This window comes from Arachis ipaensis, chromosome B10 (assembly GCF_059453495.1).
Source record: "Arachis ipaensis isolate K30076 ecotype BB chromosome B10, ASM5945349v1, whole genome shotgun sequence".
Classification (NCBI taxonomy): Eukaryota; Viridiplantae; Streptophyta; class Magnoliopsida; order Fabales; family Fabaceae; genus Arachis; species Arachis ipaensis.
Genome location: NC_142435.1, coordinates 133,252,473 through 133,278,992, shown reverse-complemented (window position 1 = coordinate 133,278,992; position 26,520 = coordinate 133,252,473). Strand labels below are relative to the sequence as shown.

General features: G+C 34.0%; 1 protein-coding gene across 1 annotated transcript; it reads right to left on the bottom strand.

The window, feature by feature from the left end:
* Nucleotides 1-604: 604 nt before the first annotated feature.
* Nucleotides 605-5,222, bottom strand: LOC107623498 (uncharacterized). The gene is made up of 6 exons (XM_021112896.2): nucleotides 5,042-5,222; nucleotides 4,704-4,864; nucleotides 2,730-2,790; nucleotides 1,417-1,544; nucleotides 1,117-1,312; nucleotides 605-931 (listed from the first exon to the last, which is right to left on the bottom strand). Exons 1-6 carry the CDS (start codon nucleotides 5,220-5,222, stop codon nucleotides 750-752), a joined length of 909 nt encoding a protein of 302 aa, XP_020968555.1. The 3' UTR covers nucleotides 605-749.
* Nucleotides 5,223-26,520: the final 21,298 nt, after the last annotated feature.

Here is a 26,520-nt window from a genome sequence, read left to right as displayed (position 1 = left end):
CATTATGACCAAAACTGGCACCTCCAAGAAACGCCATTATTCTGGGCGCCATTCTGGTTATTACGGCGGTTTTCTGAAAACCGCCGTAATAACCTGTGGATAATACGGCGGTTTTTTAAGGGGTAAAATGGCGGTTTGTAACCGCCATTATTTCCGGATAAAATGGCGGTTTTTGAACAGCCGCCGTTTTTACCAGGATGTTGTGGCATCAATTCTGCTTAAAATGGCGGTTGAAAATCGCCGTTTTTACCATTATAACTGCCATTTTTACCAGGTTATAATGGCATCTTTTGTGTTTAAAATGGCAGTTTTTAACTACCATTTCTACCAGCGTATAATAGCATCGTTTTCATTTAAAATAGGGGTTTCTAACCGCCGTTTCTACCTAATTATGATGACAATTTTATGCTTTTTAAAATAAGATTAAATCTACCAATTTAAAGTGATATTTTTGAAACTCACTTAAAAATCTCGTAATAACCAAAAGGCATAGTCATAAAATGAGTATAAATAAATGAGTAAATGAGCGCTAAAGAATAAAATAAATAAAATTCATGTTGTATGTTGGACAGCAACATAAGTAGATAATGCAACATATATAAAGTGGACATCAACCTTCTTTTCTTCATCATATATAATATAAACTGCTTCTAATAATTTCAAGGAACCAGCTTGCCAATAACTAGCTAAGGGTATCATAGAATTCAATTTCTATTTTCAATCCTTTCAAACTAATTCATATATAACATCTATACATCTAAAAATACTAATAGAACATCTAGTTGGAGAAATGGACTGGTAACTGAATCAAGGTGGTGCCTAATTAGTTGTTTGCATTGTTTTGAAAGATCCTTTATGAAGCGGCTGTATGCACACCTTAATGCAGCATGAAAACCAACACAGTCGTCCATGTTAGCTGTTTTACTCCCATCTGCAATGAAAATAACCACCACTCAGCTTCTCTAATCAGATGTATTAAACATATAGTAAAAGATAAAACAATTTCACATAATGATCATTTGCAATTCTGTCATAGGATTTATTTCATAACATTCTAGTGGTAAATACACAACCAAATGAAATAGTGACAAATTTTCAGCAAGAAGAATCACTTACACTCTGAGTCATTACTGCGGTTTCTTTCTAGAGCCAAATCAAATAAGTTTCCTAAAACAAAACCAAGTCTGTCACAAACAGTATCAAAAAGAGGAGCAAGCCATGATCTAGCAGCAAAACGAGCAATTTTTGCTGCAGCTTCTGTTATTCCTCTTGCACCGCCTCGGCCAGCATGGGCAAGTAATATATTCGCAACCTGTTGAAAGCATATCAAAAGAATCTCAAATTGAGGAAGAAAAAAAAGGAAAGATGATATGTTTCCAAATCAGTTATCTAAATTCTAAAAGGTATATGAAGTACCTTCTCCCTTGACACTGGAGGGCATTCAATGGAATAGGCAGCACATCGAAATTCATATATGACTCTTTCAAAAGCAGCTCCTCCATAAAGGTGCAAAGTAGAATTTGGGGAATAAAAAAATGGAATTCCTGTTTTGACCTCATTTAGTGGTTCAAAGGAAAAAGATGAACATCTAACTAGTAAGCATCTATTTGAAAGGAAATTGGGCTTATAAAAATCATATTTACATTTAGTTTGATAACAAATTATTTGCTACCTATCTCCATAATCTCAAGACTAAATGAGTATTCAACCGACAATTAAATTTCCTCTAAAATTCTTATTACTGCTTCATTTAATAAAGGATATAAGTATATATTAATCTTTGCTACCAAATACAAAGGGTTCTGAAGAATCTTATTCAATAAAAATGGCTTTTTTATAAAATAAAAAAATTAAATGATAAATTATAAATATTTTAAATCATTTAAAATCAAACAAACAAGTAACTTAATAGCAATTGTTTTTACTTTTTATTATTTTTTTCTCATAAAATCTCAAAATCCAGAAAATAAAACTATAAAAAGTAAAAAATAAAAACGCAATAAGGGTCAGTGAGTAAATAAACGTGCTCCTGATTCCTGAAGCATGGAAGTCATGACATATAGATACTAGACTCAGAAAAGTATATTGAGGAACCAAAGCAAACTAAAGGATTAGAGAGATCCAAATTATAAATACTCCAATGTATTATTTTTATTATTCTAATCAGAGAAATTTATTATTTGGCAGCATAATAACCGGCTATTATCATCCACAAGTTTCAGTTATTATTATTATTATTATTATTATTATTATTATTATTATTATTATTATTATTATTACTTTTGTTCTCAGCCTTACATTGACTCAAAGTAGTAAAATTAGGTGCATATCAGAAACAAACAAGAAAGCTTAAAATCAATGGATCTGTTGACTAAGTAACATAGGTGTCACACTTTGAACTGAAACATTACGTTCAACAAAACTTCATATAAAATTTAGAGCTAGAAACTGCATAAATTTGATTAAAGGTATTAGTACATTTTTCCTTTTTTTTTTTCTTTTTCTTTGTTTTTAAAACATATGTAAGGAATCTTGGCATGTTACATGAAAGGTATTAGTACATTTTACATGAAAGGTATATAACAGAAAAGAACAGTGCATGAAGATAGACCATTGGAAGGCTCTATTGTTAGTGTGCATGTTGGATTAAATGTAATAGCAATCTTAAATCTTATTATATAACTATAACCAATTTTTGGTGGATTTAAAATCCAAAGTTAAATTCATACCTCTTAGATGAATCTTCCAATAAATTGTTTTCAAACTCATTAAGCTGATAAACAAATAAACCTGCATGAATCAGGTGAGAAACAGGGTGAGAAATCAACTATCACTCGGTTGCAAACGTCGGAACTTATAGCTATAAATAGATGCACAAAACACAAATATAGATTCTGACCAAGAATATATAAGCTCAAAGTTTGAAACTATAACGAAACAAGCAGCTTCTCATCAATCATGAAGCCAAAGTAAATAGCCAATTCATATAAGAATACTTTTTTTTTGTTATTGTTGTCTGTATCTGTGGCAATAGCATTTGATTTGAGTCATTGGAATTGTTTTTGATGCAGCATTGAGGAATTGAATGCTTCTCCTGGTTGACATTTTCCCTTCCATCCAGGTGGCACTGGAGGCATGTCAGTGTCAATGAAACTTGGGGATTCAGGCCAAATTCCTATGTGAATAATAGTAGGTGATTCTATTAGCAAAATCCAAGTAATTATGGTCTTCAACAAAGCAAGCTCCTTAAGATATCTTGTAGTGTGTTTGATAAACCTTAAGAGTAATTGTGAATGTGTGATTACCCTCTTCATTAGAAAGAATGTCACTACCTTAATTATGTTCCACTGTCATTAATTATAGCTTCCTTAAGATTCTACTGCTAGAAGGAGAAATATAAAGGGGGGCAGAGTTTCTGACACAAAAGTAATAAATGAAAGGCTAATATGGAAGTTGTGTACTAAAACTGGAACTGGAAGTTGAAGTTCTTCTGAACCAAAGAATTAATGCCTATATGGTACTTCTAAGGAAAAAAGGTCTCAAATTTATTATTATTCTGAGCATGTAGGGGGTCAAGAAATTTAATGCAACAAGAATTACTGTCTACTATGACACTTTTACTAAAAATAGTAACACTTGTTGGTTACTTTACCAGTATCAATGAAACCAATTATGATATTTTCTTGGTTCCTTATGGAGTAGCCAAGAGTCTCCATGGTTTGGTCATCAAGAAGCCCCATGAAGTCCCATGAATGAGTTGTATGCAGCTTTCTCTTGGAATTGGGGAACACATAAACCACTTATGGCATTTCTGCTCAAATCTAAACACAATATAAAAGCTATTACATTAGACACTACTACTAATCTTGGTCTAAATGGATCAAAGGAAAAAAGTATTATTTTACTTCATCTATTCTATAATATCTATCAAACTAAAGATTTGGTACATTCATAACTAACTGTGATACAGATGATTTGCAAATCAAATAGAAGGAAAATCTCAATAGCATACTTGAAATATGATAAGCTTGTTCATCAGTGAGCTTGGCTGCAAATCCTTTAAAACAATGCTTGTAGCTATAAACATGAGAAGCTTGTGCTTCCTCAATGCTGCATCAAAAACAATTCCAATTACTCAAATCAAATGCTACTGCCACATATACAGACAACAATAATAAATTATATAATAATATAGAAACTAGGCATAACATTAGGAGAAGAAACTAGGCATCTCATCCAGATAATGATTAAGCAACTTATATATCAAGTTCATTGAAAAATAAGCTAGAAAAATAATTCTAATTCAACATATATGTTGCTGGATATAGTTAAATTATCATACATCAAAGAAAAAAAAAGTAACGAATCAAAGAAAAAAGAGTAGTTGACTTGTCTGAACCAGTAAAATTCAGTCAAAGCAAACAAATTTAACAAAATAAGATAATTTAACAAACCCAAACTTGTCTAAATAAAAAACGGATACAAATACAAATTTAAACAAGTCAGAACACTAGATATTTGAATCAACATAACAAAATCAGTTAAGATAAGAAGTGGTCTTTAATCAACATAACCAGTTCAGAACAACCTCGCCAAGTTGTGGAGAGATCTGAACTTATGACCCCTCGCAAATCAACATTGGCACTAGATCTGAGATCGGGGAGAGAGAGAGAGAGAGGAGGGGGTAAGGTTACGAAAACAACCTCGCCGGCTTTGCAAGCAGTGTCGATGGCAGATGCAAGGAAGGAAGATCCAAGATCCAAGATCTGAGATCTGAGACTGGTTGAACATAAGACCCGATCGGTGTCAATCACCCCCGCACCAACGTCAATCGAATGCTTCAACACAAGACCCGATCGCGGAGCTGCAGAGAAACAAAAACCCCCAAAAATCAGCAACAAAAACAATTCTGAAACCATAACCCGAGCAAAAATGAAGAAATCAGTAATTTCAATTTCGGTTTCGCCTTCTCTAAAGAACTTGAGAGGGAGCTACAGAGAAACAAATCAGTAACTCAGTTTAACTTGAGAGAAAAAAGTACCTAGCGAAATCGTAACCGGCGGAGAGAGGAGAAGCCGAGAGGGAAGAACGGCGTTGTCGGAGGAGACGAAGGAGAGAGAGAAGCGAGATTGAGAGCGCCGTAATGTTTCGTTTAATGAGCTAGCTAGGGTTGTAGTCTTTTCTTTTATATAAGTGTGAAAACGGCGGTTCAAAACCGCCATAATCACCAGAACTGCCACCAAACCCAAAGTTAATTATGGCAGTAACCAAACATGCCATAATAATCGGGTATTACGGCGGTTCTTTAAAACTGCCGTAATATCAATGCCATTTTAAACTCTTTTTTTTGTAGTGAAATATTATAGATTACTCCTACAATATTGTAAACTATAAGTAATATTTTTTTTGGTTACATCTATATTTTTTGATTATTATTATTATACTTTTATTCTAATGTATTTTTAGTAGCTATGATTTATATAAAAGTTTACTTGATTTTTTAGAAATTTAAAATACATTAATCTCATGTCAATATATAATATATTACTTTTTAAATATTCAAATACTCATAATGGTAGTAGAATTGGTCCATTTGATGATAATAATATTATTAGTAGGTATAAATGATCATTTTTGAAAACCTTTAATTCATGTTTAGTGAATCTTGAATTATTTCTAATATAATATGTTACATATATCTATAATATAATATATTATAATTGATAATTATTCATTTAATAAATTTATACTGTTAATTTAATGCTTGAATTATTTTTATTATGATTCTATTTTAATGTATTCTAAATTTTTATATATATTTATAATTTTGATGATAATTATTTTTAAAAAAATATTAATTTTATTTTTTAATTTCTTTGGCCTTGACAATGTTAAATAATATAAAGATTTAGATAATTTAAAAAATATTATTAAAATAAACGTATTAAAATATAATAAATAAAATTGTTAATTTAACATTTATATTAATAGATAATTACTAAAAAAATTATTATATAAATAATAAAAAAATTGATAATAAGAAAACGGTTCAACATGCTTGAGCGATATATATATATATCATACAAATGTTGCGTTCTCAAATATTAGTACTGCATTTGGATTTTGGAGGCAAAATCAGTGGACATTGATTGTATTTTGTACTTGAATCTTGTCACTTTATCTTTTTTTTTTGGGTGGAAAGATAGGACAAAGTTTCAAAACAAGAAACACAAATTAACTAGGTACTTTTAACTAGAACAATCCAAAAATAAAGCATAACTCAGGGAGACATCAAATATATGTAAACCAACAGAAGTTCTTGTCCTTTCTTAGCAAATAAATCTGCTACCATATTTTCTTTACGAAGAGTATGATTCCACACCACACTTTGAAGACTTTGGGCATTTTTTGAAACCCATTTGCATTTGCAATTTGAAGTCCTTTAATAACAGTCCATAACTCATCATAAGTCAGCATGAGTTATAGAGCAATTTCCAATATTGCAAGAGAAACCCATCACAAATCTGTCTAGATGGTCTCTAAACACACCTCCACAAGCAGCATTGCTATTGTGGGCATACAAAGACCCATCAATGTTTAGTTTGAGGTAATGTTCCGGAAGGGAGTTCCACCGACTTAGACGCTCTGATCTCACCTGCTGTTTCTTGTGGTGAGACCATTTAGTCTCAAAATTTATGATCTCTTCACTTCTAGCTTTTATTGACAGGGAGACAGCGGCTGGCTGAGTATGCTTTCTTTCGAAAATTAACTTATTACAAGAGAACCAAAGAGTTGAGATGGCTACTCCAAACAAGCAAGACCACTCATCCTTCTCTGAAATGTTGCTGCAAATCCAATCCCTAATATTTAGGTTGAAGAAATCATGAAGTCCTCTTTGTCTTTGAAGCCGATACCAAACATCCTTGGTGAAGGGGCAATCTCTCAATACATGTAAAGTTTCTTTGGCATTGTTGCATCTTGGACAATCAGCTGTGTTAGTTAAATGTCTTCTTGCTCTCTCTGCATTCGTTAGGATTGCTTGGTAAGCAACCAACCAAAGAAAGGTGCGGATACGTTCTGGACCTTTCCGATTCCAGATAAGTTTGAAAACTCGATCTGGAAGAGACTAAACCTCAGTGATAGACTTGTAGGCTGATTTCATACTAAAACACCCGTCATGAGTGTTTGCCCAGGCAATGCAATCCACTTCTTTTCACGGAGATGGGGTGCCATGGCCATGATCCTTGTAGTCATTGACTCCGGAAGCCATTCCTTTAGCTTATCTTCATCCCATGCCCCCTGAAACATTAAGGGAGTCCATTAGAGATGATTCTAACTCACCAAGAGAAATTACCTGAGTGGTGTGTTGTTGCAAGCTGCTCAAATTAGGCATCCAATTGTGCTCCCAAAATTTAATTTGAGATCCATCTTCGATACACCAAATAGAGTATTTATTTGAAATAAGACCCCATCCTAATTTCATCATAAAGGAGTGATAACATCCTTAGCATGTCTCAATCCTAGCCTCCCCCCCCCCCCCCGCGAGAGACCTTTGGTTTGTTGATCCTATCCCAACTAGGCATGGCAAAAATCCCCAGCGGACGGGTACTCGTGGAGATTTATCCGTCGGGAAGCAGGTATGGGGAGCAAATTTTACCCGCGGGAACGGGAGAGGGGGCCCCGTATAATAAACGGGAGAGGGGGCCCCGTATAATAAACGGGGCGGGGGCAGAGGTAGAGGTCCCCATCCCGTGGGACCCGTTAATTCCCCGTTTGTGTGAAAAGACAAAAATACTATATATATATATATATATATATGTGAACCATATTAATGAGTAATGTCCTAACCCTAGCCGTCACATTCCTGATTCCCCATTTCCCTTACTTCAGAGAGATAGAGAGCAAGAACTGAACTGAGACTCTCCACTCCTCCTCAAACCCTCAGCCCCTCCTGGCTCCTTCCCGCTGACCATCGACCGCCGACCGTCACCCGCCGCCTTCCACCCTCTGGTCCCTCAGCGCCGCTTCCCACCCAAGACCCCTTGAGTGGCTTGGTTTGCTCACTGAAGGTGTCAAGGCAGTCGAGCTTACCGTCGCGGGCTCCGACAACGTCGTCTTCTTCTCCTGGTCGCAGCAGACTCGGCAACGTCGTCCTCTTCTCCTGGTCGCGACAGAATTGTCGCGGGTCGTCATCTTCTCCTTTTCGCATTGTTGGCCTTCGTTGGTCTTCCTCCCCCTTTTCTCCGTCAGGTTCAGGTAAGTTAGCCCTGGTCTTCGCTGGTCTTCCATTCCCTTTTCTGAATTTAGATTTCTGAATTAGGGTAACGAATTTCTGTGTTCTGAATTAATGAGATTCCAATTAATCTGAATTTCTGTGTTTTGAATTTCTGGATTTCTGAGTTTTGAATTTGTGAATTTATGATTAGGTTAATGAATTTCTGAATTTCTGATTAGGTTAACTAATTCATATGTTCGTTGCATAATCAAGAGGCTGATACATGAAAGTATGAGTACCTTTATCTTAAGAAATTGTGGCTGCTAATTAGGTATTGTTGTGTTACAGTCCTTTTCATTTTACAACTTTGATTTTATATATATATTTTGATTAAATCAAACATACAAATATATTCGTTGTCTCATCTGCTGAGTTACTATTTGCTTATGTATTTTATTGGTTAATAATGGATTTTAACAATTAATGATTAATTTTTTGCATAGAATTCCATTTGCAAAAGCCTGGATTGTAATTTGTACCGTTGCTCTTATTGGAATATTTTGTAGTGCCAAGAAATAGTTCATGACAGGATAGTACTGCACTAATTTATAAATTTGTTTGTGAAGTTGTCCCTCTATATTTTTTTATTATTTTTTAGTTTGATTAATTTATTTATTATCATGCATAACACTATGATCATCACATTAACATTGTAATCAAATCTCATTTTCCTGTGTGCTCTATTTACTGATAATGTATTAGGTTCCTTGCCAATGTAATGTGTGGCTGCTAAAATAGATTTATCATAATAGTTTAATTGTTATTTACTGATAATGTATTGGTATTTAATTGTGTATATAAGACTCTTAAGTTAGTGAGTAATTGAGTCAAACAATTCTACTGATAATGTATGTGTATTTAATTGTGTATATATTTCATGATTTATAGAATGTCTTCTTCGGATGCATTGAGTAATACTCTTGAGAAGAGTACTCCATCGGAAGAACCTATAGGCACTAATATTCAAACTACACAAGAGGCTCATCAATCTCAACCTCAAGAATATTATCATTATAGGTTCTTCCAAATGTTTATATAATTGCAAAGCTGTCTTGTTTATATAATTGGGATATGTTTTTGTGTACAATTGCAAAGCTGTCTTGTTTATAATTGTACTAAATTATCATTACAGGTTTATATATGTGTCGGCTCCCCACACGGCTGAGGTACTTTCAGAGGTTCTTGTGGATTGTTTGATGGATTGGAATCTTGATAGGAAGGTATCCACTTTGACTATTGATAATTGCAGTACTAATGACGTTATGATTGAGAATACTTTGACTAAAATGCAACACCTAAAAGAGAAGAAAAATTTAAGGAAACATGAGCACAACTTAAAATACCCTACACAAAAAATCTTTGTCTTGATTGTAAAACTAGGTGGAATTCAACATTTTTGATGCTTGAAGTTGCAATTATGTATAGAGATGTATTTGAAAGATTGTCATTGCGTGAGAGTCAATATAAATCTTTGCCTAGTGAGAAGGATTGGGATATGGCGGAGATTTTTCAAAGATTGATGGTGTTTTTTTATGCGACTGAATTGTTTTCTGGAACAACTTATCCTACATCAAATCTTTATTTTCCCAAGATTTGTGTGATTAAGTTGGCTTTGATGGAGTGAAAAAATTGTGAAAATGAGATAATTGAAATAATGGCTACTAGTATGATAACTAAGTTTGAAAAGTATTGGAGTGTGATTAATACAGTTATGCCTATTGGGACTCTTTTGGATCCTAGATAAAAGATGTATTTATTGAATTTCTTTTTTCGTAAAATATATGGTGAGATGGAGGCATGTGTTGTAATTGGTCAAGTGAAAAGGGTAGTGCAAGATTTAGTTTTAGAATATGCAACAAAGGGAAGAGAGAGAGACCAAGCTGCCAAATTAGATATGCCGCCACCATCATCAATTCCTTCAAGTTCAAAGGGGAGGAAGTTCAGTCATGAAGATTGGCAAGCTGATTTTACTGCACATGTAAGTGAGGAATCCGCATTTATTGATACAAAGAGTGAGTTGGATTATTATCTTAAAAAGAGACCGGTACCACAAACTGAACATGATTTTGATATCTTAAATTGGTGGAAGTCAAATGGAGCGAAGTTTCCTACTTTGCAAGCTATTGCTATGGATTTTTTGGCGATTCCTATCTCTACTGTTGCCTCTGAATCTTCATTTAGTACGGGTGGTTGATTTGTTACGCCACATCGTAGTAGGTTGTATCCGAACACATTAGAGGCTCTAATGTGTAATCAAGATTGGATTTGGAATGAACTTGGCACCACAACTAACATAGGATTTGAGTGTTACACAATTCATAACATTGAAGGAGATGTTGACGTAAGTAAACTATTAAATTACATATAACATACTATGTTTTTATATTATTGACTTGTTGAGTTATTATATGATTTAACTTTAAATTATTTTCTTGTCACTGTAGGATTCAAGTAAGTCGGAATCTACCATCACTACCATTATGGGATGAAAGGAAGATTGAGATGGTGAAATTATATTTTTATGATGTCATGAACTTTATTCGGTTGTTTATGAATATGGTTGGTTGTTTATGTAATATTTGGTTGTTTATGGATATGTTTGAATGTTTATGTTTGTTGTTATTGCTATTTAAGTCTTTAAAGACTATGGATATTATGTTTGTAATAACAATTGAGGATTATTGATAAACCCCATTTGTAGGGTTTATCTTGTGATGGATTTAGGGGATTTTATAACCTTTTACCCACATTTATCCAATGAAATAGCATGGTTTTATAACTTCTCCTTTAATTGCGCTTAAGTGTGAAAATATGCTTTTTAGGATTTAAAATAGCTAAATTTAATTCACCTTGATTCCATTAGATGCCTTGATATGTTTGTTAAGTAATTTAAGGCTTAGGAGGCAAAGATTGAATTGAGAGAATGAAGAAAAAGCATGTAAAGTTGGAGAACTCATGAAGAAATGAGGGAATCGCAAAAGCTGTCAAGCCGACCTCTTTGCACTAAATCGGCCATAACTTGAGCTACAGAGGTCCAAATAATGCGGTTCTAGTTGCGTTGGAAAGCTAACATCCGGAGCTTCGAAATGATATAAGATTTGTCATAGTTGCATCGTGAATAGGGGTGCATCGGCGCATGGTACACAGACGCACCGATGGGTGCACATGCTTCACTTAATGCAACTTGTGGCCAGCGATTTTAGAAGCCTTGTGGGCCCAATCCAACTCATTTTTGATGCTATTTAAGCCAAGGATTGAAGGGGAATTAAAATACTTTCATACATTAGTTTAGTTTAGTTTAATTTTGGAGGAAAAGTTAGTTTTTAGAGAGAGAAGCTCTCACTTCTCTCTAAGATTAGGATTAGGTTAGATCTAGATTAGAATTTCTTAGATCTAGGTTTAATTCATACTTTGATCTACTTTTCTCTTTGTAATTCTTCTCCTTCTACCTTTCCTCTCTCTAGTTTTGCTTTTAATTCTTGTAATCCTTTACTTTTATTTTGATGCATTTTTGTTCTTCCATTTTCCTTTAATGCAATTTATGATTCATGTTCCTTTATTGTTCATTTGATTTGTTGTTGTTTAATTCCTTGCAATTGAGTAGTGTAGATTTACTTTCCATGCATTTTTACTATGCTTTCCTTTTATTCCTTCCAAGTGTTTGATGAAATACTTGGTTGGACTTTAGTGTAGATTTTGTTCCTCTTGGCTTTGGTAGAGTAATTGGTGATGCTTGAGTTATCTAAATCCTTTGTTGATTGATAATTAGAAGTTGCTAATTGATTTGGATACCACTAAAGCTAGTCTTTCCCTTGGGAGTTGGCTAGGACTTGTGGAATCAAGTTGATTCATCCATTTGACTTTCCTCTATGGTTAGAGGTTAACTAAGTGGTAGCAATGGACAATTCTCATCACAATTGAGGAGGATAATAAGGATAGGACTTCCAATTCTCATAACCTTGCCAAGAGCTTTTCATAGTTGTTAGTTTATTTTCATTGCATTTTACATTACTTGTCTCCTATCTCAAAAACCCCCAAAGATACTTCATAACCAATAACAAGGACACTTTATTGCAATTCCTAGGGAGAACGACCCGAGGTTCTAATACTTCGGTTTATAAATATAGGGGTTTGTACTAGTGACAAACAAATTTTTGTATGAAAGGATTATTGTTGGTTTAGAAACTATACTTGCAACAAGAATTTATTGTGAATTCTAAACCACACAAAAGTCCAATCATCAATTATCTTTGATTTTCTCTAATTTTTTCTATTTTTTTCAATTTTTATTAATTTTTACAAAAATCCGCGGATATCCGCGGAGACGTAGGTCTCCGACGGAAACGGGGTCCCCGTTACCCGTCATGGGGACGGGGCGGGGACGGGGACAGATATTGGGGGCGGGGGGCGGGGGCGGGGGGCATGTCCCCACCCCCATGGGGACCCGTTGCCATCCCTAATCCCAACTTAGGAGATGAACGTTCTTGGTCTGCTCTGTGTCGCCCCAAATAAAATTCCTGCATTTACGATTAATCAAATTACAAGTATATGTGGTTAAAATAGCAGTTTGCATAGTATAACTAAGAAGAGAAGAAAGAATAGATTTCACCAAAGTTGTTCTTCCTGCCAGAGACAGGGCTGAGGCTTTCCAGTTGTTGAGTCGAGAATTCATCTTGTTAATGACATTCTTGTATGTATCCTTAGAAACTTTGGAATGTAATATAGGAACCCTAAGATATTTACCCAAATCATCAGTCCTAGAAAAATTTAAAGCATTGCTAATCTCCTCTCTTATAGTATAACCCAAATTATTATAGAAGAAAATTCGTGTCTTTTCATTGTTAACTTTTTTACCAGAGCTTTTACAAAATTCTTCCAGCACTTTATTAATAATTTCTGCTTGTCGCATATCAGTCTCCGTGAACAGAATCAAGTCATCAGCAAAATATAGATGAGATAAGCCTGACCCATCTTTATTTAGCTTGATAAGTTTCCAAAATTGATTATCACAAGCTGCGCTAATAAATTGGGATAACCTTTCTATACAGAACACAAAAATATAGGGGGAAAGGGGGTCACCTTGCTGAATCCCTCTAGAGGGGATGAACTTCTCTAAGGCCTCCCCATTCCATAGAACCCTCTTTTTTACAGTTGTGATACAATTGCAGACCAAGTTAATAAAGAGCGGAGGTAGGCCAATGTCCGAAAGAGTGTCTCTGATGAAACTCCATTTAATCCTGTCATATGCTTTTTTCAGATCAATTTTAATAGCTATCCATCCTTTCATGCTTTTTTTGCCTTTTATGGAGTGGATAACCTCTTGGGTGATGATGATATTGTCCGAGGTATGTCTTCCAGGGACAAAGCTTGACTGAGTAGGCTTTACCAATTTTTCCATAACCTGTCGTAGCCTATTTGTCAGGATTTTGGTAATTAATTTTATACGACACATTACATAGACTGATGGGTCTCATTTGCTTGAGGTTCGTGACCGGCTCAACCTTGGGGATTAGCGTTATCAAAGTCTCATTAAGCTCGTCAATGTGCTGAGGGTTCCTGAATATATTTTCAACTAGCCTGCATAGATTTGGTCCCACTATGTTCCATTTACTTTGGTAGAAGATTGCTTGAATGCCATCTCTCCCGGGGGCTTTGAGGCTGCTCATGCTAAAGATAATATTTTTAATCTCTTGAGGTGTCACAAAGCTACCAATACACTGCATATCATCATTAGACAAGGTAGGAAAACCATTCTTAAGAATAAAAGGATAATCTGGTAAGTTATCAAAAAAAGGCAAGAATAGAAAGATGTAGCCATATTTTCAAGAATGGATAAATCAAAAATCCAAACACCATCATCATTTTGTAAGGATACAATTTTGTTTCTTCTTCTTCGAGCCATGCGTGATCGGTGAAAATATTTAATGTTTCTATCTCCCATGTCAATCCATTTGCATCTTGCTTTTTGGTACCAAAGCATCTCTTCTTGATTGAGAATATTCTCATATTCTTTCAAGAGTCTCTCTTGAAGTTCTTCAAAGAAACTGTTAGAATTGAGGTTCAAAGTTATGCCTTGAAGCCGCCTAAGAATCTTACTTTTCCTTCTTTGGATATTTCCAAAGACATTATGATTCCAAGTCTTGAGGGTCTCCTGAAAATCATTAACTCCATCAGCCCAAGAGTTTTGAATCATCCAATTTGTACGCACCATATTCTCAAAGTCCGGATGTGTTAGCCACGCTGCCAAGAATCTAAAAGGCCTCCTCCTTCTATTTGGAGGAGTAGTAGGAGCAAGTTGGAGGAGAAGGGGACAGTGGTCAGATTTAAACATAGGGAGATGCTTAATTCTGGCTTCTGGAAACAGAATCTGCCAATCAAGATTGTTCAAACCCCGATCTAACCACTCTACTAGACTTCCTATTTTTCAAGTAAAAGGCCACCCAGAATACCCGAGATCAATTAGGCCACATTCAGAAAGGCAGTTTCGGAAGTTAGAGCATGCTCTTCGATTATGATCAGTGGAACCCCCTTTCCTCTCAAAATTATGGAGTATAGCATTGAAGTCCCCTAACAAACATCAAGGCAGATTATTACACGTACTTAGAGCGCATAAATGATTTCAGAGCTCCTTGCGAAGATTTCTATTCGGACTACCATACACAGCAGTAAAAGCCCAAGGCGGATTGTCTCTCCCAGTTATCTTCATGTGTATAAATTGCATATGGTGGTGTAGAATATCAACCTTCTGGACTTCAGTATCCCATAGGCACCATATACCACCCGAAAAGCCTCTAGCCTCTTCAACAAAACACCTGTCAAACCCAATTTTTTTCTAATTTTATGTCCTCTGCCACCACTAACATGGGTCTCTAAAAGAACAATAAAAGTTACTTCATACTCTTTTTTAATATCTCTAATAAGAGTAGCAAGAATTTACAGTCCACACCTCTACAATTTCAGACAATCAAATTCATTATAAACAAGGATGAGGAAAAAAAGAAGTCATCAGAGACTCAACTTACTCCTGGGTACTAACCCTTCCGTAGCATTGGCCCTTTCCAGATTAACCCGAACTCCTTCGATATGGTGCATGCTGGATCCACCTATGTGGATATCTGGTGGCTTATCTAGCAGCGTCTTACTTCTCTGCCCCCCTTCCACCATCTCTGACGTCTCCTCATCTTGCCAAGAAAGGGGTTTTGATTGAGAAAATTATTTCTAACCACAAAGGTTTCCAGAAATTTTTTTTCCATCTTTGAAGTTTCGAACGCCTCGCTTTGCTCCTTTTGGATTCTCCTCATATCCTCCAACATCTTTCTCTCCATGGCCTCTTTTTCGTTATTTCTGGAAGCAGAACGTGACACCATAGCAAGCTCCTTTGACTTATCATTCAAACTAGTTGATGGATCTCCTACCTTATTTTTATTTTTGGCCAGCTTATTTGTAGGGTTAGGCCCATTTTTTAAAGAAGGCCCTTTTTTATTAGCTTGTGAATTTTTTCATGCTCCTGGCCTGAGAATTTTTTTTGAATATGGTTCACCACAATTTGATTCTTGTGGGCTTTTTGGATACCTTTTTCTTTTAGCCCAATATGCATGTCTTCACAATGGGAAGGCTCTTCATGCATCACGTTATTATGCTCCACATTAGTATCTTCAAAATCTTTCTCATTTAAAGCATCAAATCTGGAACCATTCTCCATGAGTTGGCCGTTATTAGTATTCTTCCTTTTCATATTAGTATGAGCTTTCTTATTTAAGGATGATCCCTTAATTCTCGCCGCACTTTTTTATGTTTCCTCCTTACCTGCCTTCTTACCAATATTCTGGGCCAAATTCTGGCGGGTCTTGGTTATTTTTTTTTTTGAAAATATTTGATTCCGAAACTACTCCTTGATTGTTGCTTGGTTCATGATCGACACCGAAAAACTGAGTTTTTTCAGTACCTTTCATCTCAGCGATAGTGTTAACTTCTATTTCTCCCATCTCTTCCGCGGTGTTACTTTCCTGGTGATTGTTGTCATTGCTACAGGGGATTTAAGAAAATGTTCTGCCCTATGACCATATCTTTCACAAGAAAAATAGATGAGGTATAAACCTTCATACTCAATGTTGAGAGTAGTTCCCAGGACAGAGATTTTGGACACCAGCTTTTTTGATAGATCGATTTTCACGCATATTCTAGCAAATTTTCTGCGAGAGTGAATAGACGTTGTACGATCAATCTTTAACATGGTTCCGATAGCAGAACCAACTCTTGATAGAAAACGATGATTATATAATTTAATAGGTAGATTAGGAATATGGATCCATGCTGCGATTTTCTTGACTACATTTTCGGATGAAAGGAAGAAAGGTCTTCATCTTTGGACAATAAGGTAGTGGTCCATGATCATCCATGGTCCTCCAGTAAGTGCATGTGAATAGTCTTCCTCCTCTAAAAAATGAACAAGAAAATAATCACGATCCATATCAATAACATTGATCTTACCTTTTTGACCCAATCTCTATTGAGACGTGGTTCCAAAAGTCCAAGATGGACTCTCTTTCCCATAACTTTAACGATCAACGCCGCGTGCCAAAGTTTGCGCCATTCGTCAAATTCTTCTTTAAAAGCATAGATCACCGGACATGGATCAAAGGGCTTATCTCCTTTCGGCATCTCCTCTTCATACTTGTACCGCCGATCTTCGGAGTTCGATGTATTTTCATCAACATCATCAAGAGCCTCAACCATGTCTTCCACTATGGGACCAGCTGGAGTCAATAATGAGTTCTTGTAAGATGCTTTAAGAGCAGATGAAATTTTAGGAATATTTTTTACACTCATATCCATATTTTTTATGGGTTGATTTAGATCAACTTCACCACGGGTTTTGACCTTTTTAGTGCTTTTTTGCCTAAGATCCTCCATTTGTGGAGGAACCTAGAAGAGCGTTCTAAATTTTCCATTTCAAGAAGTTAGACAATGAAATGAAATTGTTTTCCTTGTCACTCTATCTGTAGTTCTCTTTTTTTATCATTTGTCAGTTACTATTTACTATCCATAGAAATATAGAATCTTAAACATTAGTGTCTAATGCCATGGCTTTCTTAGCTTGGTGCTTATGTTTGATAAAGAGAAACATATGTTCATAAATTTGTAAGTGCCAAAAGTGTTTTATCTTTTATTTAATTAACTATTAGTATTTTGAATCCAGGCTATGCTATGCATGGGAGAAATATTTTAGAAAATGAAATAATTTGATATTGATTAATCCGATTAAATAACATAAAATAATCAATAATAAATTTTTAAATAGAATAATATATCTCTTAATTAAGAAAAGTTTGGTACATATTTATTTTTCAATGTTTGTCAACTATTACACTTAACTGATCAAATAATATTTTTGGTACAAATATCCATATAGTTATTACTTATTACAACTATTTAATCTAAGGGTAAAATATTAAATTCATCCTTATATTTAGGCGTAATCTTATTTTGGTTTTGAAAATTTAATGTATTCTATTTGAATCCAAAAAAATTTTATTTAGTTTCAATGTAGTTCCACCATGAGGTCAAAGTTAAATAATTAACAAAATATCTTACATGACAGCAATACAAGAACAAGATCGATAATTTGAAAAATAAATACAAGCTCCAGAAACACAAAATCAACTGTAGATGCATCAATATATTTATTTATCATTATTCTTAGTTCTATAGAAAATATTTCATTTAAATTGTAAGAAAAATGATAAATACATGTATTGATGTATCCACAATTGATTTTGTGCCTCTGGAGCTTGTACTGATTCTCCAGATTATCGACTTTGTTCTTGTACTGCTGCCATGTATGACATTTTATGAATTATTTAACTTTGGCATCACGGTAGGACTACATTAAAGCTAAATAAATTGTTTTTTAATTCAAATAGGATACTTTAAACCTTAAAAACCAAGACAGAATTACACCCAAACGTAGAAGATCAATTTAATACTTTATTCTTAATCTAATTATAAATGCAAGGACCAAATTTGATTAGTGGGTACGAATTCATAAATTATTAATCCGTCGACTACTAAAATTACCTCTAATTTTTTAAAGGTAGTCACCATTCAAAGACATCAAAAATAACTTTTTTTTAAGTTGTTTATTTAGCTATAATTAAAAAATATATTTAAAAAAATGAGAGTCAATAATAAAAATATAAATTATAAATAAAATTAAATCAACAAATATATTAAAAAATTTGAGAGAACAAGTAATTAAATTTTCAAATTAATAGACCAAAAATTAATTATTCTAACTAATATTAATATAAAATATTTTTTTTTGAAATCACAATTTTACAATAAATTTTTTTCAAGAAATTCAAAATAATAAAAATTGTTAGACTAAAAATAGAATAATTAAAAATAAAAATTGGTAGATTAAAATATAGATTTTCAAATTATTAAAAAAATTATAAAAAATATAAATAAAAATTTAACTGATAAAAAATTATTAAATTCACAAAAAATAAGAAAAAAAATCAAAACGATAATAAAATAGAAATAAAAAAATAATATTATAAAATTTATAAAAAAATAAAAAGATAAAATAATTTTCTAATAAAATTTTTATTAAAAATTTAAATTGTAAACAAATTTAAAAATTAGTATCAAAACTAAAATAATAATTTTAAGAATATAACAACGCCTTTTAATAATGATAATATTTTTAATTTACGTCACATATCAAAATTTTAATATATAACAATTTATTTCATGAACGAGATCAAATATCTTTATTTAAAATATTTTAAACGTCTTTACTTCAATCTCTGCAAAAAAAAAAATTGATAAAAATCATTCATACTTTTATTAAACAATAAAAAAGTCTCTAGAGCTCCTCCTACTACTCCATTTCACGGTGATCTTCAAGACACCAATAGTAAAGCTCCCTCATTGTTATCACTACTGTTTCGAGGGTTACCTGAAACATTGATTTGGGCCTGAACGTGAGGTCCAGATCTCTTTATGAGGCAGTACCCGACTCGCTTAGGCCGAGGTACCGCCTGTCTAAGTTCTTTGTGAGGAGTTGGGGGTGGTACCTGCAAGAGACTCCGATACTTAAGTTAGAAAGGGCTTTAGGCAAGTTTTTAATAGATTGGAGCATGAGTTATACCTAGGAGGTGCTAGTGTATTTATAGTAGAATTACTAACCACCTTTGTTAGAGTGATCTTATCTTTTCTGATTAGATAAGTATTCCCTTTATCTTGTGAGTTCATTCAGATTCACCTTCTAGATGAAGTAGAGATTTTGGGAGAGCAGTTTATCTGCTTTGAACGAGCAGGGCTTTGCCCTTGAGGGTCGGTGTCTGACCTCTTTAAAGAGGTCTGGCTTATCATGAGATCCACCTTTATTGGTGGGCCTTTCAGTGTCGTTGGGCCTGGCTGTTATCTATTGGGTCAGGATATGAACAGTGTCCCTACTTGAATCCGTTCTTTTTTAAGGTCAGGCTCAAGCATTTCGTGGCCTCTATTGTGGATGTCGGGTTTTTTATTATGAGCTTGAAATTTTGAACGTTACCTTTTGTAGGTCCAACTTCGAGCAATCAGCGTTTTGACTTATCTGGTTTTGGAATTCTGAGTTACCTTTCGTATGTTTGACTTCGAGTAATCGGCCTTTGACTTATCTGGTTTTAGGATTCCGAGTTTCCTTTCGTAGGTCCGACTTCGACTAATCGGCCTTTATCAAGTTATTTTTACGAATCATTTTTTATCTGATCTCAGTGAGATCTCTTTATACAAGTTGTTTATATAACTTCTTACATTAACTTATACCTTATCGCTTCATCTTGCCGGCCAAGTTTAAGCCGGGCAATGATTTTTTGTGTTGAGCTTAAGTTAGTGCATCTTAAGTAGGAAACTTCATGGTTACATGCGTGCCAGGACCTCGGGAGCTCCCGCCCTTAGAGGTCAGACACTTTGTAGTAGCCTTTACCTAAGACCTCTACTATTTTGTAAGGTCCTTTCCAATTAGCAGCCAGCTTCTCTTGTCCTGACTTTTGTACCCCGATGTTATTCCGGATTTGGATGAGATCGTTGGTGCCGAAGTTCCTCTTGACCACCTTTTGGTTGTATCTTAGAGCCATCCTTTGTTTTAGAGCTTCCTCCCTAATCCGAGCTTTTTCTCGAACTTCTGAGAGGAGGTCGAGCTCTTCTTTTTGTGCTTGGGTGTTGGCTCTTTCGCTGTAGAATATTACTCTAAGTGATTCTTTGGTGACTTCTACTAGAATCATGGCCTCCATTCCGTAAGCAAGTCGGAAGGGCGATTCCCCCCGTTGTGGAGTGTGGGGTTGTCTGATATGCCCACAAGACTTGAGAGAGCTTGTCAGCCCAAGCCCCTTCGCGTCTTGTAGTGCTTTGTTAGTGAAGTAGGTGTGCTTCACCTGACGTCATCTCCTTTGAATAGTGCAGAGGCTATTACTTTATTAGCCACAGCAAAATATAGGACAAGCTCTTCTCTCGTTTCATGTCGGGTAAGAATTGGAGGCTGAGGCAAGAATTTTACGAATTCTTGAAAGACTTGTTTGCATTCTTGGTTCACAGACACCATGCCTCTTTCATAGTAGAGCTTTTTCCTCTTATTTTCTTGCTACTTATTGATTTTGTGTTAGATCCAAGTATTAATAGTTCATTGAATCCTACTATAACCTCTGTTGGATAGGACTTGTTAGGCAATTTCTTTCTTTGGCCTCCTTCTGTTATTGGAGTATATTCTTCGTGTGATAATGTTTTTTTTTTCGTTATATACTTCCTCTTGACAAGTTGAATTTTTTCTGATTTTTTTTCTTCCTCTTGATGACTTTGATGCCTCTTTCATGAAAGTGATTATATACAAGGAAGACTTATATTTATGTTGTCTCCAATTTGACTGTACTTAGTTGTGCAATTGTATTTTTTCCGCTAGCAAATCTGTTAAACGAAGTCCTCTTACAAGACTTTTTGTAGATTCTGCCATTAAGTCTTTAATCAGACTAGTTGCTTCGTAGGGTCTTGTTTACTCCTTTCATTCTCACGTACTTTCTCTTGCCAATTGAATTTTCTCTGAGTTGAACATTATTTTTTTCAGTTGGCTTTCGACTTCGTTTTAATTTACTTTCTACAATAAACTTAGGACTGTGTTTTCTTCTCTTTTGTTTTGGTTGTGGTATGCTTTCTTCCTAGATGTCATCCATCTTTATTGGTGTGAAAACAACATCAAATTCATTAACAGTGATACAATTTGTGAGCAACCAACAAAAGAAAGATATGCCATGAGGATTTTCGATGTTATTTACTGCTCTGTTGTAATTGATTTGTGAATCCAATGAAAAAAACTGGATTCATCAATCCATTGTCTGATTGGGTTGCATTTAAATTGGTTGATGCTACATTTTTCGACATGAACATAAGTTGGGAAAAAAAGGGTTGATTGTTTGTACCAACAATGTTTTCCATTCTTCCTTCAGTTATAAGGGTCCATAGCCCAGTGGTAGAGTATTTGACGGTAGAAGAAGCTGTAGAAGAAGAAGAAGCCAACTGATTCCGAGTTTGAGAAGAAGCCAACTGTAGAAGAAGAATCATCATCTCTATTTAAAATTCTCTGCCCATTGGGAGAAGTTTTTACTCTGGTATCCATAGAAACTGTATTCTAGCCTCTTTTTAATATGCTCGCATCCTATTCATGTCAGGTGGTTGTTTGACCAACTTGTTGATCATTGATACGAGGGATTTGCACCGGTTCGAAATTTCTCAAAAACAAGAATCACTTCGTCAGTAGCATAGTCCAAACCGGCAATTAAATCTCATCAATCAAAGTTTAATTTCAAATTAAAATAACCGAGAGTAATTAAACCTCGGGTCGTCTTCCCTAAGAATTAGTGTCAATAAGCGCATAATTTTGGTTGTGAAAAGCAAGGGGTTTTCAATGATTGAAGCAAACAATTAAGAAATAAAAGAACACTCAAAATTGCAATTAATAAACTAATAAAGAATTAAAGAACTATGTATATAATATGAACAAGTAAAGCTTTAAAGTGAGAGAAATGTGGTTCAAAACATAAATGGAACCTTGACTTGGGATGAGTTATGGAATCCCTTCCTTGCCATAACCACAACTATGATAATTATGATGGATTAATCTCACCTAGTCAACGCTTAACATCGAAGAGTAAGTCAAGTGAGCATAATTGTTATTAATCCACAAATCTTAGCTAACTTATTAATTACCTTAGTAAAAAGCTAGCGTTAGTGGAAACAATAACAACTAACAACCCAAAAATTATCACTAAATGTCGGACATTATGACTCTAGTATTCCATATATTCATTTTCCTAAGTCAAGGAGTGAAATTCTACTCCATAATCAAAATTGATATTTTATTGAACACATGGTAGGCATAATCATAAAACATGACAAAATTAAAAAAATGATAAAAATTATGAACCACAAATATAAAATAACCAACAATCATCAAATTCATTGACTCAAGCTTAAAATTGCAAAACTATATATATTGACAAAGAAAATTAAAATATAAGAAAGTGTAGAACAAGTAGTGTAATAAAAGAGAAAATTAAAGAAATACTTACAATGGAAATTAAGATAGAGACCAAGATCAAAATTGGAAATGTAAACTTGTAGATAAACCCTAATTACATTCTAAGAAAAAATTGAGAGAAAACCTAAGCTAAAACTATCCTAAACTACCCTAAAAACTTTCTAAGTGTGTAGTATAATGTATGGTATGAGTGTGTGTGTGTGTTGCTAGCCTACTTATATGCTCCAAAGCCTTCAGAAATGGGCCAAAAAGCTTCCCAAATCGCGAGTCATGTGACTTTTAATGAAGTCACGCGCAGGGACTTATGCATACGCATAGGGTGTTGTGCGTATGCACACATGGCTGTGTGCTTCTCCTTTGTTTTCTTCATGTTTTCTCCTAATTGCATGCTTCTCTTCCACTCTTATCAAGTCATTCCAACCTATTATACCTGAAATCACTCATCAAAACCATCAAGACATCGAATGGAATAAAAGTAGAATAAAATTGATTAAAATAAGCACAAAATAACATGTTTTCACAATTGGACATAATTTAGAGAGAATACGCAAAAGCATGCTATTTAGGTGAATAAATATGGGTTTATATGATGAAATCCACTCAAATCAATCTAAAATTTATCATCAAATATGAACTCATCATTCATCCGTCATTATCAAGGGTTGAGCTCCAGGTCCCCGGCAACGACACCAATATTCCGAGAGTTACCTGAAATGTTAATTTGTATAACAACCCGACTTTTTGAAAATTAAATAATAAGTGATTTATAATTTATTATATTTGTTGATAATTTTATTTAAAAAAATTATTTTTTTAAGAGTAATTAAATTAAATTTTATGATATTTTGAATTTAAAATTCATTAGAATTTTTAGATAATTTTTATTTTAATAAGATATTTCAAAAAAATAAAAAATTATTATTATTATTATTATTATTATTATTATTATTATTATTATTATTATTATTATTATTATTATCAAAGTCCAAAAAAAAAAAAGAAAGAAGGAGGAATTGGCCAAAGCCATAAAGAAACCAAAGAAAAGAAATAAGATGGCTTATATGTATACATGTGTATATATATAACCTAAGCATGACATCTAATCATTTTCATTATATTAATCATCATCATCAAACGAGCTATTAAAGGAATAAAAGAAAGAAATGCAAAGTGTGACTTATAAGCATATATATATTCAAGCATGACACATGTTTCATTTTAATTAATAACCAATGACACCTAAACCTCCCCATGTGTAACATTTCCCCTAAAGCATGATCATCATTAGTACCTAATCGGCCATGCATACTTCATTTTTGGGTAAGGCAAGAGAGAAAGAATTGAGAGAGAGAAAAGAAACCGTGAACTTCCTTGAGCTTTCGACTTCGATTTCTTGCAATTTGTTATTTCAATAAAAAATTTAATCCAATAAAAATGTTCATATTCTTCTCCTTTACACGTTGGCGTTACTTTTGTCTGGTAGAAGTTGATGGTGACGTAGTTCCTCTTCCCTTTAAGTTCGGCCAATGAAGTTCTAGAAGACACAAACGATTTCTGATGTTTTTCTTTTCAGCAGCTCAATCAGAAAGCTTCTCCAGAATTTTTGTTGATTCTAATTTCGTACGGAGGTAAAGGGTTCATTTTTAAAATTATAAGTTTTTAATTCATGAATGTTCAAAAGCTTAATGAGTAATTGCAAATAATTTATAGCTGTCTAGACTAGTTGAATGACGAATTTGTATTGGATTTGTGGCTGTGAAAATAACTGAAATTGATGAATATATGTTTGGTTCCCTAAATATTTGAGAATGCTAAAAATTCTAATTTCTAGCTGATTGTGATGAGAATTTTTGAAACTGTGGCTGCGTCTGCTGATAAGAATTAATAAATTATCATATGCTTGATTGATGGTGAATATAGCTTTATTTTGTGCTTGAATAATGATCAAAGTATATGAATTGTTATGTCTGACATAAGGCAGAAAAGTGAAAGCTTGATTACAATTAAGTACTTGAATTTGTAAAAACTGTTAAATTTGTGTTCTTGGTCTGTGTTGATTGTGAAGGCAACTTAGAATAATTGGAAAAAGGTTAGATATGTGATTTTGGAAGGGTTATAAGTTTAGATGTGGGTTATGGTATGTAAGGTTGTTGAAAAAGTTTAAGGCAGAAATTCTGCATAATTGACAGTAAAGTAAATCAGCTTCTGGGAGTAGTTCCGGTCATAATTTTGAATGAAACTATTTTTTCATAAACCTTTAAGGTGTTTTGAGCGTCTCATAAAAAATTCAGAATTTATTGATGAGTGGTTTGGGAGAAACGAATTTTTGAAGATTGATGATTTTTGCAGAAAATTTTGTTTCTTTACTACAGAAGCACCAACTACCAACCCACATAATTTTCAATTCTAGTAAGTGTCTGAAATGAAACTAACGGCCATTTCAAGCTTTGTGTGTCCACAATCCTTAGTTTAAATTTTGTATCAAAATTCTTTTTAATCAATTAGATATGTTGCAAAGAGTGTGGGTTGCTCACTGGATTTTGAAAATAGAATTCTAAAAGGTAGAAATGTGTTTCTAACCTTATAACTTTTTTATATGACATGGTCATAATCTGGAATTTAATTTTTTAGAAATCTGAAAGAGTCTTGTTTAAGGTCATAAATTTTGAAAGGTAATGGGTGAAAATTAGATTTTTAGTGAATTTAACAAATTTACTGTCCCTGTTGTTGTTTTCTGCATTTTCTTACAAACAATAATGGCATTTTTTTAAGGAAAATAGTACAATTTTAAACTATGACCAAATTACCTCAACACCAAATTTTGGGTTCTAAATCAGTAGTATTAGAACAACCAAAGAAGGTTTAAAGTTAATTGGAGATGCGGAGGTATGTGTGATTAAGTGGTGATGCAGAGGTACGTTTAATAATGTAGGTGATGCGGAGGTATGTGTATGTAACTAGTGATGTGGAGGTATAATAAAGAGAAAGAAAAGGAGAAGCCATGTATGAAAAAGATAACTGAAACGGATAATAAATCGTGAAAATTATATGTCGAATGGGTTTTATGCCAAAGTGCTAATGCGGAAGTGCCCGCCTGACTAATAGCCTAAGATTGCTAATGCGGGAATGTTTGCCTAACTAATAGCATATGGAATGTGAATGGGCATTGTGCCAAATTGCTAATGCAAAAGGCCCGCCTAACTGATAGCCTGAGATTGCTAATGCAAGAATGTTCGCCTAACTGATAGCCTGTTTCTATTGTGATGTCAAGATATCCTAACTGACATACATACCCATGATAATAATTGTGCCTGACTGACACGGTAAAGAAACCATATTCGGGGTTCGCCGCGAGTAACGTCGGGTTGCGGGTAGACAACCGACGTGTGAGCTCATGACCTGCTTAGGACAGATATACATCATATTGTTTGCGCATTTACATTTTAGTTGTGTCTTACTTGTTGTATTTTCTCTGTGATTGTATTGGTTGTGTTATTCTGCATTACTTGTGTGTACAATTGGATCTCTGGTACTACTGGTTATGTATTGAAGTGATTAAGAATTAATGCTATGAATGAGTTTTGTTTTAAGTTCAGAAATTTCAAAGAAAATGATTAATTGTCTAAAGTAAAATTAAAAAGTATTTTCAAAGGCTTGATAAAAGAATAAT

What these genes read in the sequence shown, in the direction of transcription:
- LOC107623498 (XM_021112896.2), bottom strand. Translation starts at nt 5,222, where the DNA reads ATGGCGGTTTTGAACCGCCGTTTTCACACTTATATAAAAGAAAAGACT. An exon ending in GCCGGTTACGATTTCGCTAG is followed by an intron (nt 4,865 to 5,041) that starts GTACTTTTTTCT and finishes GTTTCTCTGCAG; the next exon opens with CTCCGCGATCGGGTCTTGTG. An exon ending in CCGCAGTAATGACTCAGAGT is followed by an intron (nt 932 to 1,116) that starts GTAAGTGATTCT and finishes TTTTCATTGCAG; the next exon opens with ATGGGAGTAAAACAGCTAAC.